This window comes from Rana temporaria, chromosome 1, assembly GCF_905171775.1.
Source record: "Rana temporaria chromosome 1, aRanTem1.1, whole genome shotgun sequence".
In the NCBI taxonomy this organism is placed as follows: Eukaryota; Metazoa; Chordata; class Amphibia; order Anura; family Ranidae; genus Rana; species Rana temporaria.
In genome coordinates, this window is record NC_053489.1 from 500,444,404 (window position 1) to 500,462,026 (window position 17,623).

The following is a 17,623-nucleotide window of genomic DNA, read 5'->3' on the forward strand; positions in this document are numbered from 1 at the left end:
GTGCTGGTTGTGTGTGTGGCGCTCTAAACGACTACACAGAGATTTAGAGTACAGAGGAGGAGCGTGAAAGTAACAAACACATATAGGACTCTATACATCCCGGCAGCACAAGGGGGCACAGAAAGAATGGGCATCAAGCAGCATGGCTACCTGAAAAAACTATCTCTGAAGCGAAAAAAAGAGATGCAGTAAAGTCGAATGTCTGAATTCTGCTCTTCCCACCCCATACCGGTGTACAGTAAAACCTTGGTTTGAGAGTGACTTGGTTTGAGAGTGTTTTAAAAGACAAGCAAAATGTTTTAATACATTTTGCCTTGATATACAAGCGATGTCTTGATATAAGAGTAGCGTCATGTCACAACTAAGTATGAAAAAGAAGAGAGGAGCCTCTAAGTGTAGCAATATGGTTACATTTAATGAAGGTACAACATTTAGCAACTTATTGCTACACTTAGAGGTGCCTCTCTTCCCTTTTATATCCTGCAAAAAAAAAATGCTTTGATATACAAGTGCTTTGGATTACAAGCATGTTTCTGGAACGAATTATGCTCGCAAACCAAGGTTTTACTGTACCTGCTTTGTGTTTACATTAGAAATTAGAAGGCTGGCAGGCTGCCAACTCACTGGAGAAGAACAAAAGGATCAACTGGGAAGAAAATGAAAGTGATAGAGTTTTGTCAGACCTTTAAGGATGAATGACTCCAAGGTGCCGGCAGCTATAGAGATCTGTAAGGGATTGTTTTAATGCAATCTTACAAACTAGTTTGCAAAAAAATTATCCAGTGTAAACAAAATGTAGGTAAAAATTAGATTTGATCAGTATTAGCAGTTTATAACATGCCATGACCACTCACCATATACAAATAATGAAAAAAACAAAAAACAAAACCAGAAAGCCTGCTTACTCTTTTCTTCGCTTGGTCCTCTAGAGTTCTCATTATCTGAGTCAGTTCTTCAATCTTCATGGTTGCTATTTTTAAGTCCACTTTTGCTTGTCTGTCAATGAATATTAGATTAAATACATGAGCTACTGATACACATTCATGCAGTCAAAATGCATTTGTGCAGTACTTTATAACAAACTCAAAATCGCATCAATTTTGGAAAGGGTTAGGGTTTCCCATTAAAGAATAAGGCTAGGACTCAGGAATTAGAAAAAGGACCTCCCCCAGAGGTCAGAAGGCGGGTTCCCAGAGGTCAAAGGTCATGGGGGCGTGGCTCACCCACCTCCACCAAAGTGTACCGCCTACCCCAACTAAGTCGGGGAATGAACAAGTCGGGGAATGAACAAGTCGGGAAAGTGTTTTGATTACATCACTGATGGCAGACAACATAATGGTCATAAATAAAAATTTGTAAATGGTATTAGAATTTCCACACTACAAGGACTGCACATACTATTGTGTAGAACTGTTGTCACACTGGTTGTCACACTGGTTATCAACACTCTATTTTACTGGATTACGTTGATGTAAATTTACAAAATACCACTTAAGAAATACAACTGTACATACAGTACACATAAAAAAACACACAAGTGGTACCTGAGCTGCTTCTGCTGGTGGTCAGTTTCTTTTTGCTGTTCGTTCACGGTATGTAGAAACTGTTGGTTTGTCTGAAAAAAGAAAAAGTGATTTTAGAATTTCAAGTTTAAAAAAAAAAAAATCAGGTTTGTTTGTGTTTATTTAGAGGCTTTCCATAGCAATCTAGTCTCTCAAACTAATTTCTGATTGGTTACTAAACTTCCTTTTCTATTTTGGGTCTAATTGAAGAATCGTCTTGCTATTCAGAGACATGTATTGCCAAGCTGTTGTCTTATTTCTTGATGGAGCGTAGATTTGTGTGGGAAAATGTGAAGTACACACAGAAATCAACCAGAATCCATTGTACTTACCTGGCTTTAGTTAAAGTGTTACTAAACCCACAACAGTAAAATCAGTCTGTATATGCAGTAAAGCATGTTCATTATACTCACTGTAGAACCTAAGGGGTTAATCCTCTGAGTTGTGTAAAAAGGCTGCTTAATTCTGTCTTATCTGATCCTCCCCTTCTTCCACAGTCCCTAAACCATCTCATGTTAGAACAGAGCTTTGGGGGCAAGCTGCACATGCTCAGTTTGGTGTGTATTTCTAGAGACAGCACTGTCCAGACAGAGGGTCAGGGGTCCTGCAGCCTCATAGGACAATCAGGAACAATGAAAACTCCTACTACAAGTTTTAACTAGACAATAATAGAAGTCACAAGACTGCTATATACTGCTAATGAGAAAGGGTATTTAGCAGTTTATATTTACCAAAACGATTGCATTTCCATGTCCTGTTTACTGTGGGAGACCAGATATCGTAAATGTAGGGTCCTGGGTTTAGTAACGCTTTAAGTGAATATTGCTCAGCTTCTATAGTTTACTTGCCCTGTTTATTAACCACTTCCATACCGGGCCTATTCTGGCACTTCTCTCCTTCATGTAAAAAATCATAATTTTTTTGCTAGAAAATTACTCAGACCCCCCAAACATTATATATATATATTTTATCAGACACCCTAGGGAATAAGGTGGCGGTCATTGCAACTTTTTATCTCCAACGGTATTTGTGCAATAACTTTTCAAACACCTTTTTTTGAGGGGGAAAAAAAATGGTTTCATGGATTAAAAAATAACAAAACAATAAAGTTAGCCCATTTTTTCTGTATAATGTGAAAGATGATGTTACGCCGAGTAAATAGATACCCAACTTGTTACGCTTTAAAATTGCGCACACTCATGGAATGGTGCCAAACTTCGGTACTTAAAAATCTCCATAGGCGACGCTTTAATTTTTTTTTACAGGTTACCAGTTTAGATAGTTACAGAGGAGGTCTAGTGCTAGAATTATTGCTCTCGCTCTAACGCACGCGGCAATACATCACATGTGTGGTTTGAACTGCGTTTACATATGTGGGTGGGACTTGCGTGCACGTTCGCTTCTGAGTGCGAGCTACCGGGACAGGGGCATTTTGATTCTTTTTTTTATTTACTTAATTTTCTTTTTACACTTTTTTTTGATCACTTATACTCCTATTACAAGGAATGTAAACATCCCTTGTAAAAGGAATAGTGTGTGACAGGTCCTCTTTATGGAGAGATGCGGGGTCAATAAGACCCCACATCTCTCCTCCAGGCTGGAAAGCATGAGATCGGGAAAAAAAATTCACTGATATCATGCTTTCAGCCGCGATTGCGGCTTTGTTTACTTCCGGGTTCCCCGGGCATGACGTCATAACATCGCGCCTGGGCCTCCGACCGTCATAGAGAAGACCACCTGGTCACCGGAAATCTCTATCCTCCTCATCCGGCAGCGGCCGATTCGTTCTCCGAGCTTCCAAATGCATGGGAGAGCCCGGAGAAGCACCGGATGGAGAAGGGAGGGGGGGGGGGGCGTCCCTATAAGAACTTGTACACACAATCGTATTTCCATTGGACAAAGCGTAGGACTTTTGTCCGACGGGCATTGGCCGTGAACTTGTATTGCATACAAACGGCAAAGGATTGTTGGCAAACAAACACAAAACTACGTGGATCTTCAGCTCTTTAGCGCCACTCTTTGAGCAACTTCTGCTAATGTTGTGTTATGGTTAGCATTGCTTCTGAGCATGTGTGTTTGTACTGTAATGTGTATCCTAATTCACAGCTTGCTTGTATTAAAATGGGTGCAGAAGCTCTGCAGACAAAATATTCTACAGGTGCACTGCACAGAGACGGGATTGAAGTATTCTAATGAAGGGATATATCCTTTAAGCCATCATCATGCAACATTTTGAATAGTGCTAGTTTTTTCCCCCTCCTTCCATTAAATGGGATTTTCACTTGAAAATGGATGGGAATGCTACTGAGAGTTGCTGGAGTGGGGGGTATTGTGTTCTGCATGGCTTTGGACCTGGATGGTTGTTAACCCTCTGTACCAGGGGAAATGCAAGTCTAATCAGCTAAACTTTCCTCACTATCCAGCAGAGAAGCTTGATGCTGTGAAATTACCATAGCAGCTGGAAATGGAGCTTTACTAGATCAGTCTGTTCCCACATGGCAAGTTCTCATCTGTAGTGGATACCTGCATTTATACTTCTGGCTGTGTTGCTGCTTTATTTCCATGTCAAAGCCTGTTGTTTCCTCCTTGGGATATGCATGCTCTTTGGAGCTATTATTAACATAGAACCAACGTTTGCATGCTCATATTCTGTGGTTATTATAGTGCTGATACAACTCTAGTCCACGGCTGCTTCTATTTTCAAGGCTTAATTATGGGGCACAGCGCTCTGATTAGCCACAAAATGTGTGAAATACGAATAAAGCATATTTTCTCCTTTTTTCATGCTCAGTCTCTATAGAACTGATTATTATCAGCATGTGGATTATTTAGTGTGGCATCATGCTTATCCATCCTGCATGCTGACAGGAGACTTTTTGAACATTACAAAGTTGTAACGCTCGTGCCGACGTGCTTCCAGCTTCACTATTTTGGTAGTGTCCTGCCTTTGTTTTTTTAATGCTGCCGTTCAGACGCAGGGTAGTCTGGTGGTGACAATGTTGTCACAACATTTTAAATACAGCGTAAGATAGTTTTTGGTTGAGACTCACATTTAAGGAGGAATTCCAAGTATGGAAGTTTTATACACAGCTTGGACCAATGTAACTATGTATATACCATACCTGGCCAATGCCCCTGGAAGCTGGAATTAACAAAGTAGACACCACAACTCCAGTGATCTCCACTTGCTTCTGTGTCCCATGCTGGCCCGATGAACTCTGAACATAGGAGGTTGGCTGCTAAGCACTAATGCCATTCAGAGAATGCTGGGCCAATTAACAATGTAAAAATTTACCATACCCCAAATTCATCTTTACGTTTTTTGTACCGTGTGATTCAATAAAGTGTATTTAGATACCTGTTTTTTATGCCATTTCCAGTTCTTTGCGTTTGATATACTGCTTAGTTTGAGACAGTGGTTTACACACACAAGACTCTTCATATTCAATTCAAAGGATTTTTGAGTAGGAATGTTTCATATATTCTGTTAATGGCTCTTTCACACATGCAGACCATATGTCCGCTTTTTCATCCATCCGTTTACGGATGAAAAGGGGACATACATTGATCCCTATGAGATTGCGGGTGTCAGCGGATGAACCTCCGCTGACATCCAATCTCACCCGATTCTGCAGGCGAAGGAAAACCCAGACGGTCCGTGTTCATCCGATCCCCACATAGGGGAGAGCGGAGATCTGACAGGGCGGTCCTTGCTCAGTGTGCGGGGACCGCCCTGTCATCCGCCGGCTCAGCAGAGCGATCCCCGCTGAGCAAGCAGAGGTTCACAGGGCGGATACTCACGGATCCGTCCCGTGTGAAAGAGCCCTAAGGGATAAGTTCACCTTTTGGAACATGTTCCAGCAGCTACAGCCTCCCCCCCTCCCAATGACAGCAAGCGGGGAACTTCACCTGGTCACCGCTGTCACCATTTCCTTAGGGAAAAAAATAATCAATGCACATTTTTTTTCCTACAAAAACACGTGCATTTATTTTTTCCCAAAAGTTGAACTTATCTTAAGATGACCACTTGTGCTTAGCTCTTTCAGGTAGTCCGGGGTCTCTGCTATCAGCTGAAGGAATTGTCCCCCTAAAAGTAAGGATAAACCCAGGCGTGTTTGCAACCGCACGTGCAGAGCCCGCCAGGAAGTCGGCACTGCGAAACCCTCATCACAAGCAGTGAGACATTTTCCCGATCTGTGGCTGCAGAGATCGGGAAATGTCCCACTTACTGTGAATAGCGCTGTGCAGTGCCTGAATTCCTGGCAGGCTCTGCACGTGCGCTTGCGAACACGCCTGAGCTCATCCTTCCCTAAAAGTATGTTTTGCTGAACCTCAATGTTCCCTCACATAATTTCAGTCCTATAAAGAAAAAAAAAAGGAAGAATAGTACGAGCTGTGGCTGTAAACAAAATCCTGAGATCGTGAAACATAAGAACAAGGGAGGAGAACTGAAGAGTCAAACTATAATCTATAGTCTATTTAACCAAGGCATCTAAATAATTAACGGCCATTCACTGTGCTTGGTTTGTGTTTTCAGGTTTTGCTGTGCCTCCTATTGTGCTTCTGTATGCAGTGACCAGGTAAAGCCATATGACATGAGGTTTACTGTACATTACTGGCTTTCACACATTATGCCTTGCTCAAGGAAGCATAATACTCGAGTATGTGCCGGGTATCAACTCCCCCTCCACCTTCATGACATCCAAACAAATTATAACACACCCACAATTCAAATTAACTAAGGGAAGAGAGAAGCAATGAAAGCCGCATACGATTCATAGCTCCTGCAGCCAACTAATCAGGCACTGTCACTGCATAACTGAATCACCTTGATGGCTCTTTTTCTGCCAAGAAATGAAAGTTAATTCAGAAAGCTAATGATAGTAACAGCAGCTTTAACCTCAATTATTTAATTCATCCTAGCTCATAATAACTGAAAAATGGGTGGCAGAAAACAAATACAGAGCTTGAGTGACACTCTGCAGTTGTATTATCCAAGGTTCTAGTGAATTTATAGTAAGTTGCAAAGATGAACTATACAGTTATGCGATTCATTCTCACAGCATGCAAATTCTCATTACCATGAAAGGTATATTGTGTGCATACATTGCTTAATTATTAAACACTTTGGCCAGGATTCAGAAAAAACTTACGACGGCGTATCTCCAGATACGCCGTCGTAAGTCTGAATCCGGGCCGTCGTATCTTGGCGCCTGATTCAAAGAATCAGATACACCAGAATTTGTCTAAGATACGACTGACATAAGTCTCTTACGCTGTCATATCTTAGGTGCATATTTACGCTGGCCGCTAGGGACGCTTCCCTATATTTACGCGTAGAATATGCAAATGAGCTAGATACGCCGATTCACGAACGTACTTGCGCCCGGCGCATTGATAAACGTTGTTTACGTAAGGTGTATGACCGGCGTAAAGTTACCCCTGCTATATGAGGCACAGGCAATGTTAAGTATGGACGTTGGAACAGCGTCGAATTTTCCGTTGTTTGCGTAAGTGGTACGCGAATAGGGCTGTGCGTAAGTTACGTTCACGTCGAAAGCATTGAGTATTTGCGACGTGATTCTGAGCATGCGCACTGGGATACGTCCACTGATGGCGCATGCGCCGTTCGTTTGGCCCCTCATTTGCATGGGGTCACGGTTCATTTTAATAAAACACGCCCACTGCCAACCTACTTTGAATTACGCGGGCTTACGCCGGCCCATATACGCTACGCCACCGTAACTTAGGGCGCAAGTTGTTTCTAAATACAGTACTCGCCACTCTAAATTACGGCGGCGTAGCGTATATGAGATGCGCTACGCCTGCATAAAGTTACGCCATTCTCTCTGAATCCGGGCCTTTGTGGCTATATATGTATTAAAGCTAAACTCCAGGTATGCATTTGATTGCATAGTTGTATTGGTCCAGCTTGAACCAATAGTAGTATAAATTTGCCATACCTATAGGACTATTGTGGAAGCGGAGAATCCCTGTAGTAGTCACCACTACTACAGTGATCGATGCAGTGTTCACAGACTTGCTGAAGAAGAACCGACCCCTGGGGGACCTTCAGTGCCAGAGCCCGGGATGTGAGTGAGGATCTGTAAGGATAAGATCGGTACCAGTGGAAACTTTATAACCCATCTGGCTGGAGGCCCCAGGAGAAGGAATCCGATGTTGTGGATCTTGTAGTCACGCATAAGCAAAGGCTCAACTAGACCTGTATGGGGTCTTTGTCTGAGGTGAGAGGCTGGGGAAAACCACTGGCGCACTACAGATGGTGAAAGCTTCTTTACGATTTGGGTTAATTGGATTTTACTCATTTTGCACAAACACTTTTATTGATGAACTCTTGGACTGGGCACAATATCATATTCATTCACTGCATTTTCACTTCAATACTGTTGCACGTTATTACTGTGGCACCTATTAGGGTGTGAAGAAAACATCACATTTATTGTGTTAGAAGAAAAGTCATTTACCATATTTTTGCACTGTTGCACTTTACACTGTGTTTGAAGATATATCTATTGTATATTGAGTAAGCGCCATACATAGTAATATTTATAATGCAGTGTTCTGGGTTCCATGCCTTGGCACAGGTGCGGTTCACAGACCTCTTTTGCATTTTTCTCAATGAATGCCAGGTGTTGTCAGATTGGTCTCCTTTTGCCCCTCACCTACCTTTGTTTGGGATTTGCAGTGTACATAGAGCAGTGCACATGACCACAACTAGGGTGCACTGTTCATCCATAGTCCATCTTAAGGACAAGCAAGAGAGGATGGCTACTTTTCTTTACACCATGGGAACAAGGAGAAAGAACGCAGCCACTCCCTAACTAAAACTCTCTAACATCCATCTCAGGAGAAGTAAGATCACAGCAGCAATAGATATCACTGAACCTGCTACGATTTCCCTGCCTGTCTGCTGACAGCTCACATCCCGTACAATAAGGTCACACCCGGTGAGAATCTCTATATAGAAAACCGCCTTATTTCTTCTGTTAACCTGTGCTAGGTTCCGTTTCACTGGCGGAGGTGGGGCAGATCTACCCGATTAGTTATTGTAGCACTCACCACTTCTGACAGAAAGCTTTGTTAATTGATTCCCTGAAACCTTTTTGACCACTTACTGCTAGCTAACAGTACATATGCTGCTAGAATGTGGCACAGCCAGGCTGGGCAACATACTGGTATGTGGCCTGAAACAAACACAGCAACCTGATCCAGTGACATTGAATACAGTAGATTACAACCCTAGGTTCTCGACCGCTGTGAGCTCTGACCAATCATAGCGATCACAAGGTTACAATGTAAACAGTCATGAACGTTTTTCATTCATGACCGCTTACTTAGTGATGTAAAGCTGTGATTGGCCCACAGCTATGACATGTTACATGACACCCTGTACTATGTGATTAGGTGTAGCCAATCGCAGCATGTCAGCAGAAAGCAAGCTGCCATGAATGAAAAGCCATTAATGACAGTTAACTATTGCTTATAACAGTGAACATCACCCCTAGAGTAGTACAGTGTCGCTATGGTGACACTGAAATACTCTGATGTAAGTAGTTAAAAAAAAAAAAAATTCAATAAATTAGAAAAATCAAATACATGTTTAAAAAAAAAATCGAATACACAATTATTTTTACGTACTTTTACCATAAAGTATCCCTGATCACCACAACACCAGTCATATGATGACTCTGTGCTACACGGGTGATAAAAAAATAAAATGTCAAAAAAGCCAAAAATGTTATTTAGTTTCTTAATTTTGACAACAAAAAATTACAACTTCAAAAAATTTGTCTTGTCTCTTACTAAATACCTTTGACTGTCTTCTTTCCAAAATGTGGCCACATTAGAGGGGTACTTGTACTGTCCTGGCATTTTGAGATAGGCCGTCAGCACATCAGGATTGATACATTTTTAAATATATATACCATGGAGGTTGATTTACTAAAACTGGAGAGTGCAAAATCTGGTGCAGCTGTGCATGGTAGCCAATCAGCTTCTAACTTCAGCTTGCTCAATTAAGTTTTGACAAAAAACCTGGAAGCTGATTGGTTTCTGTGCAGAGCTGCACCAGATTTTGCACTCCCAAAAAAATATAAAAAGAAAGCATCAAACTAGAAAAATTAACAATATATTTATTTTAATTCAAAGCGCCCCTGTCCCCACGTGTTGCTTGCAGAAGCGAACGCAAATGTAATTTGCGCCCGCATATGAAAACGATGAGGTATCGCCACGATCGTTAGAGCGAGAGCAATAATTCTAGCCCAATTCCTCCTCTGTAACTCGAAAATGGTAACCTGTAGACATTTTTAAATGTCACCTATGGAGATTTTTAAGGGTAAAAGTTTGTCGCCATTCCACAAGCGGGCACAATTTTGAAGCGTGTCATGTTGGGAATCAAGTTACTCGGCGTAACTTTATCTTTCACAATATATATATAAAAAAAAAATTGGGCTAACTTTACTGTTGTCTTATTTTTTAATTCCCAAAAAAGTTCCGTTGTAAGACCGCAGTGCAAATACAGTGCGACAGAAAGTATTGCAACAACCACCATTTTATTCTCTAGGGTGTTAGAAAATAAAAATAATTTTCTAGCAAAATAAAATTATTTTAACTTGTAAACACTGAGTCTGAAAAATAGTCATGGTCCTTAAGTGGTTAATTCTATTTTGCTCTGATGAATAATGAATATGTGAGTATGGTATGTTGCTGGTATTCATTATTTTCTCATTTAGCCATGATATATTTTGTGTAAGAACTTGCCTGAGATTTGTAGTATCTGTTACTTGGCGAGAGTGAACTCTCTGCTATTGTATCGTTATTGGATTGTATGATCTAATGTCATTTCAATAAAGACCTTTTCTGATAAAATAAAGTTGCACAGTTCTGCTCTGATTGTAGGGGGTAAAATCTTCCGGTGGTCACGTGGTTAAAGACTGTTACAAATACAATCACAAGAAAAACTGCTAATGATGCCATGATCAACTGTAATGCCGCGTACACACGATAATTTTTCGGGTTGTAAAAAACAAAGTTTTTCAGGCTCTAGAAAAAACAACGTTTTTTTCAACTCGATCATTGAAACGGCCTTGCCTACACACGATTGTGAAAAAAAAATGCTCTAGCAAAGCACGGTGATGTACAACACGTACGACGGCACTATGAAGGGGAAGTTCCATTCGGATGGCGCCTCCCTTTGGGCTGCTTTAGCCGATTTTGTGTTAATAAAAGACGATTCACGCTTTTCTGTCTGTTACAGCGTGATAAATGTGCTTACTCCATTACGAACGGTAGTTTTACCAGAACAATCTCTCCCGTCTCATAACTTGCTTCTGAGCATGCGTGGATTTTTCACGTCGTTAAAGCCCACACACTACCATTTTTTACAACCCGAAAAACGTGAAAGTTTAAAACGTCGTGAAAAAATAGAGCACGTTCGAAAAAAATTTAAGCCCGTTTTTCAGAACCCGAAAAATGCTCTGAAGCCCACACACGGTTGTTTTTAATGACATTAAAAAAAAAAAGTTTTTTACAACTAGAAAAATGATCGTGTGTATGCGGCATTACATCCAAGACAAATTTCTAGAACACCTGATCAATCGTCTGAACCTAGATTTTCACATCCCTGGAAACAGTGGCCAGCTAATCTTTGATGTCTTATTTATTCCTCCTTCAAATATTAGAAGGTAGAAGCATATTCAGTACCAAAATAGACTTAACCTGTGATTTCAATACACCATTACACTTGCCTTATGAAATGCTTGTAATGGGCCCTAAAATTTGTACTGTTCATACCTCAGTAAACGCACTGACAGCTTAGTACCGCACGTTCACTCATCCTTTCTGTTACATTTCACACATCACAGTCATTACTGCCTTTATGAAGCAGTCATTTCGCTTACCAGTTCCACTTTTTCATGAGCTCCATGAAGTTGTTTAGTTAGCTGCTGAAGCTTTGCTATCTCTTCCTAAAAAACATAAAGTAAAATGGATGTGAGCATAAAGTTGCCTTCTTGCTGCAAGATAAGAAAGAGGCTATTAAGAAAAAGAGAACATACAGAACCCGTGAACCTAAAATACAAGTTAACATTTACATGAAAAAAACGGGGTTGTTTATACCAGGAGGTGGGTCTCAGCGGGCACGCCTTTTTGTTTACATTTTAGAGCAGCCGATACATCTTATTGGGCTGCTCTAACACACAAAAATAATGCTGGCATGTTTTTAAAAATTTAGCAGCAACGTGTTTTGGTGGGTGTGAACACACGCACATTTTACAGTTATATGGGGGTTCCTTCACTGCAAATGGTGTGAACAAGCCTTTATACCAATGAATGATAGAAAAAAAAATGGATATGTGGATACTGTATACAATATGTAAAAAAGTTCTCAAGTTGGTACAAAACTTTATTTGTATTTAGCAGAATGCAAAGAGTAGTGTATTTTTCAGTGTAATCAGCTTATTCAACCATTTTAATTCTCACACCTCCCTATGGGCCATTTATCCTATGGGCCCGTTTATTTGGATGTGCCACTAAAAAAATATATTAAAAGCCAGCAGCTACAAATACTGCAGCTGCTGACTTTTAATATAAGGACACTTACCTGTCCTGGAGTCCAGCGCCGATCGCAGCAGATGACGAGCGATCGCTCGTCACCCTGCTGCTCCCCCCTCCATCCACGGTGAGGGAACCAGGAAGTGACGCCGATTGGCTCCCGCTGTGTGCGGGTATCTGCACCCCCCTCCCCCCTGAAAGGTGTCAAATGTGACACCGGAGGGGGGGAGGGTGCCGATCAGCGCGACTTCACTTTAGAGTGGAGATCCGCTTTAACCTTGTCATTACTTAAAGTGACATTAAACAAAAATATTTTTTATTCAATAACTTATTTTTAATGCAGAAAAGCAACTTCTATTGCTCTTAGCCTCCTCCAAATCTCCAACCCCCCTTTTTTATTGCTGTTGTGATCCAGCTTTCTGTTTGTTTACTCTCCATGGTCCCACATAGCCATCCTTCCCCACTTCTGAGATTGACTAAGCACTATAGACTATGGGATTTGTAATGTGAATACAGCAGTGCACATGACTGCAACTAACGTGCACTGCTCGTTCTAAAAAACATGAGTGGGGGAGAGAGGTACAGATACTCACAGAGGACATTACAAGGAGGCAATAAGAATCAATATGAAAAATAGATTGCAGGGTCATTTCATGCCTGCCTTGATTGCTTCCAAACACCCCTAGAGAGGGGAGGGAGCCGAGTGGACATGCGTCCACTCTTCTCCCCTTCATCTTGCTAACCCCACTTCTGGGTCCCTGGGTCGGGATTCCCGCCGTTTTTTAAGCCAGCAGTTTTCCTATGGGAAAAGACTGCGGTGGAGCATACACACGGCCAGGTTTCCCGACCAAAGCTCTCATGGCAGTTTTCCCAGTCGGGAAACCCGGCTCTGGTTCTCGGTTTTCCTTGGGGTAAAAAGTTTGCTGGGAAACCCATACGTTTGTAATAGGCATCACACTTTGAATAACAATGAATCAGTCATGCAACACTAGCATTTTTTAAAACATATAGAGTTTTCTTTTGGTTAAAAAAAAAACACCCACATTTTTCTTTATTTCGGTTATAAAATTTAGCAAATACATAGGGGTAGATTCACAGAAAAGATACGACGGCGTATCTCCAGATACGCCGTCGTATCTCTGAGTCCGGTCGGTCGTATCTATGCGCCCAATTCATAGAATAAGTTACGCATAGATTTCTATTAGATCCGACCGACGTAAGTCTCTTACGCCGTCGGATCGTAACTGCATTTTTCCGCTGACCGCTAGGGGCGTGTATGCTGATTTACGAGTCAAAATATGTAAATCAGCAAGATACGCGAATTCACGAACGTACGCCCGGCCGACGCAGTACATTTACGCCATTTACGTTAGGTTTTTCCCGGCGTATAGTTACCCCTGCTATATGGTGGCGTAAGTGCGGCGTACCAATATTAAGTATGTCCGTCGTTCCCGCGTCAAATTTTGACTTTTTTACGTCGTTTGCGTAATTCGTCCGTGAATGGGGCAGGACGTCATTTACGTTCCCGTCGAAACCAATGACGTCCTTGCGGCGTACTTTGGAGCAATGCACACTGGGAAATTCCACGGACGGCGCATGCGCCGTTCGGGAAAAACGTCAATCACGTTGTGTCAAGCCTAATTTACATAACACACGCCCACCTCTTCACTATTTGAATTAGGTGGGCTTACGCCGGCCTATTTACGCTACACCGCCGCAACTTTCTTTTAAGAATACGGCACTTGCCTGTAAAATTTGCTGAGGCGTAACGTAAATAGGATACATTACACCCGCACAAAGAAACGCCGAACTACGTGAATCTACCCCAAAGTCTTTCTTCATAAATTTAGGCCAAAATGTATTCTGCTGCATTTCTTTGGTAACAAAAACAAATTAGTGTATCTTATTTAGTCTGTGTGAAAGTTATAGAGTCTACAAACTATGATATACATGTTTGAAAATTGATCATTCCTGATGTACTGACTGCCTATTTTTTTCTATTGCCTGAACTAGATGGACTTGTGATCGACTAACTACATATTCATATTAAGCAAACTCCATTATCACTGTCTGACATGATATAATGGGTGAAGCTTTATTAAAGAGCATCATCACAATGATCTGTAAATACAGTCCCATTCATATCAAAAATGATCAGAAGATCCAGAAATATTACACAAATGAAGTTATAAGCTAATCTAGACGTCTGCTGCCCTCGTGCTTCCCATCACATTACAGTAACAACAAGGAGGACTCTAATGAAATGATACAGCAACAAGGCAGGTAAGTATGGCAAATAATACAAATGGGGTTTCAATAATACCCAGTTCTTAAAGGCGTCTAAAAGGGTAATATAAAAACATGTTTAAACTGAAAAAAGGAGTAGTATGCAAATTTCAGTAACCCATAGAATCAGGAAATTATCTGCCTTAGATACAGTGCTGAAACTGGCCTAACTTTTGTTTGCTATAGGCTACTGCACATCACTGCTCTTTTCACAATACAATGAAATAAAGGCTAAATACTTCTAACTATGATCTATTCATTTTTCCACCAAGCGCACTGCACATAAACAAAACTAAGCAAGATATATTTGAGACTTTGAAAGCTAAGGGAAAATTGCTTCATTAGGAATGTTCGATCTGCACATACAGTGATAATTTTGTCACAGTGATAAAAACTCCAACTACCACATTTCCAGAATATACTTTTTATTGATTACACTGTTTCAGTTTGTGTGCTGCTTATGCAGGATAATTTAATAACACATTAAAGAGCAGCCTAATTTTTACTCAGTCTTTCTTGATAATTTGACAAAGGAAAAAACATTTGTAAACCTATTGATATTCACTGACTTGCTTTACTGAACATCGTCATGCAGTCCAAATAATAAAAGTAAATCTCACTATTCCAAATTATATACCCTGGCATTCTCCGATTTCCAGATATCGTCCTCCAAGACGCATTCTGCCATTTCCCGTTATTTAGGGGATTCAGGTATGCCACATCTGTCAGAAAATGCTATTCAGGAACTAGAGCAACCTATTTCTGGGAAGAATTCAATCTTGACCTCAAAAATATGAAATTCAGGAAACCCTTGCGCCCAGATGGATTCACGTTGTCCTAATATAAATAATTTCAAGATACTCTAGCTACTCTATTGATGACAACTTTGGAATTTCTTACCAGTTGACAACTCCATCCTACAAGACCATGCGTAACCAAGAGACACTTTACAAGCACAAATACCGGTCATGCCAAAGGGGGGCAAAGACTCATATCTTTGCCAAAGCTATAGGCCAATTTTTCCTTTTAAATGTATACTTAAAATGTTTTACCATAATTCTAGTGACATTTTTTCTTGCTCGCTGGAGAAGATGTGCTGATGTGGAATCATCATGCTTTAAGAAAGCTCGGCTGAAATAGGAATATTTTTTTTGTTTTGGCAATACACTGGGACACTTTTTGTGCTTGTTGCACCGTTCTATTATTACATACAAGATGCTTTATCTTTTTATTCTGCATAATAACTATAAATAAATAGATACAGTTGCAAGAAAAAGTATGTGAACCCTTTTGGAATGATATGGATTTCTGCACAAATTGGTCATAAAATGTGATCTGATCTTCATCTAAGTCACAACAATAGACAATCACAGTCTGCTTAAACTAATAACACACAAAGAATTAAATGTTACCATGTTTTTATTGAACACACCATGTAAACATTCACAATGCAGGTGGAAAAAGTATGTGAACCTCTAGACTAATGACATCTCCAAGAGCTAATTGGAGTGAGGTGTCAGCCAACTTGAGTCCAATCAATGAGATGAGATGAGATTGGAGGTGTTGGGTACAGCTGCCCTGCCCTATAAAAAAAGACACACCAGTTCTGGGTTTGCTTTTCACAAGAAGCATTGCCTGATGTGAATGATGCCTTGCACAAAAGAGCCCTCAGAAGACCTACGATTAAGAATTGTTGACTTGCATAAAGCTGGAAAGGATTATAAAAGTATCTCCAAAAGCCTTGCTGTTCATCAGTCCACAGTAAGACAAATTTCAGCACTGCTGCTACTCTCCCTAGGAGTGGCCGTCCTGTAAAGATGACTGCAAGAGCACAGCACAGACTGCTTAATGAGGTGAAGAAGAATTTTAGAGTGTCAGATAAAGACTTACAAAAGTCTCTGGCATATGCCAACATCCCTGTTAGCGAATCTACGATGCGTAAAACACTAAACAAGAATGGATTTCATGGGAGGATACCACAGAGGAAGCCACTGCTGTCCAAAAAAAACATTGCTGCACGTTTACAGTTTGCACAAGAGCACCTGGATGTTCTACAGCAGTACTGGCAAAATATTCTGTGGACAGATGAAACCAAAGTTGAGTTGTTTGGAAGAAACACACAACACTATGTGTGGAAATAAAGAGGCACAGCACACCAACAACAAAACCTCATCCCAACTGTTAAGTATGGTGGTGTGGGCATCATGGTTTGGGGCTGCTTTGCTGCGTCAGGGCCTGGACAGATTGCTATCATTGAAGGAAAAGTGAATTCCCAAGCTTATCAAGACATTTTGCAGAAGAACTTAAGGCCATCTGTCCACCAGCTGAATCTCAACAGAAGATGGGTGTTGCAACAGGACAATGACCCAAAGCATAGAAGTAAATCAACAGAATGGCTTAAAAAGAAGAAAATATGCCTTCTGCAGTGGCTCAGTCAGAGTCCTGACCTCAACCCGATTGAGATGCTGTGGCATGACCTCAAGAAAGCAATTCACACCAGACATCCCAAGAATATTGCTAAACTGAAACAGTTCTGTAAAGAGGAATGGTCAAGAATTCCTCCTAACCGTTTGCATGTCTGATCTGCAACTACAGAAAACGTTTGGTTGAAGTTATTGCTGTCAGATCACATTTAATGACCAATTTGTGCAGAAATCCATATAATTCCAAAAGGGTTCACATACTTTTTATTGCAACTGTATCTATTATATGTATATATGAATTTTTGCACACTTTTAGCACTTTATTTGAAAGGATCACTCAGTATAAAATTTGGCACTTTATTGTTTATATGTATTGGGATACTTAGAGCACTGCACTTGTTCACATGTATTGGTTTTAGAGATCAACCTTAACGCTTCCAAAGAAAAGGGGAGGTATTGAGTTTCTGGACCCTGTGAAATACCCACTGCAGTGCATCTGACTAGATTATTGGATTGGTACAATCAGAAGGATAGGAAACTTGGATAGATTTGGAATAATTCTTCTTTCCATTTCCTCTTGAAAAAAACTTACCATAGGTGTAAACTCCACCCCCACCTATGCTGCAGATAGGTTCACAAAGTCTAAATGAAGCCAATATAGCCACTACCAAGTCCATTTTCAAAATGACCCTTTATACTCCCACACCCTAGCCTAGGTTTACCTCTCTTTCCGCATAGCTTAACAGACTTTCAATTTTGCACTCTACTTGTAAAAGGCCA

At 40.8% G+C, this 17,623-nt stretch overlaps 1 protein-coding gene across 2 annotated transcripts in view; it reads right to left on the reverse strand.

The window, feature by feature from the left end:
• SCLT1 (sodium channel and clathrin linker 1) overlaps window positions 1-17,623 on the reverse strand; it is a 274,496-nt gene that overhangs the window by 140,560 nt on the left and 116,313 nt on the right. For both annotated transcript variants that reach the window (XM_040330836.1, XM_040330841.1), the window contains exons 9-11: window positions 11,483-11,548; window positions 1,545-1,615; window positions 906-996 (exon numbers count right to left, since the gene is read on the reverse strand). In XM_040330836.1, coding sequence (XP_040186770.1) covers window positions 906-996; window positions 1,545-1,615; window positions 11,483-11,548 — 228 coding nt within the window. The remainder of the gene's footprint in view (window positions 1-905; window positions 997-1,544; window positions 1,616-11,482; window positions 11,549-17,623) is intronic.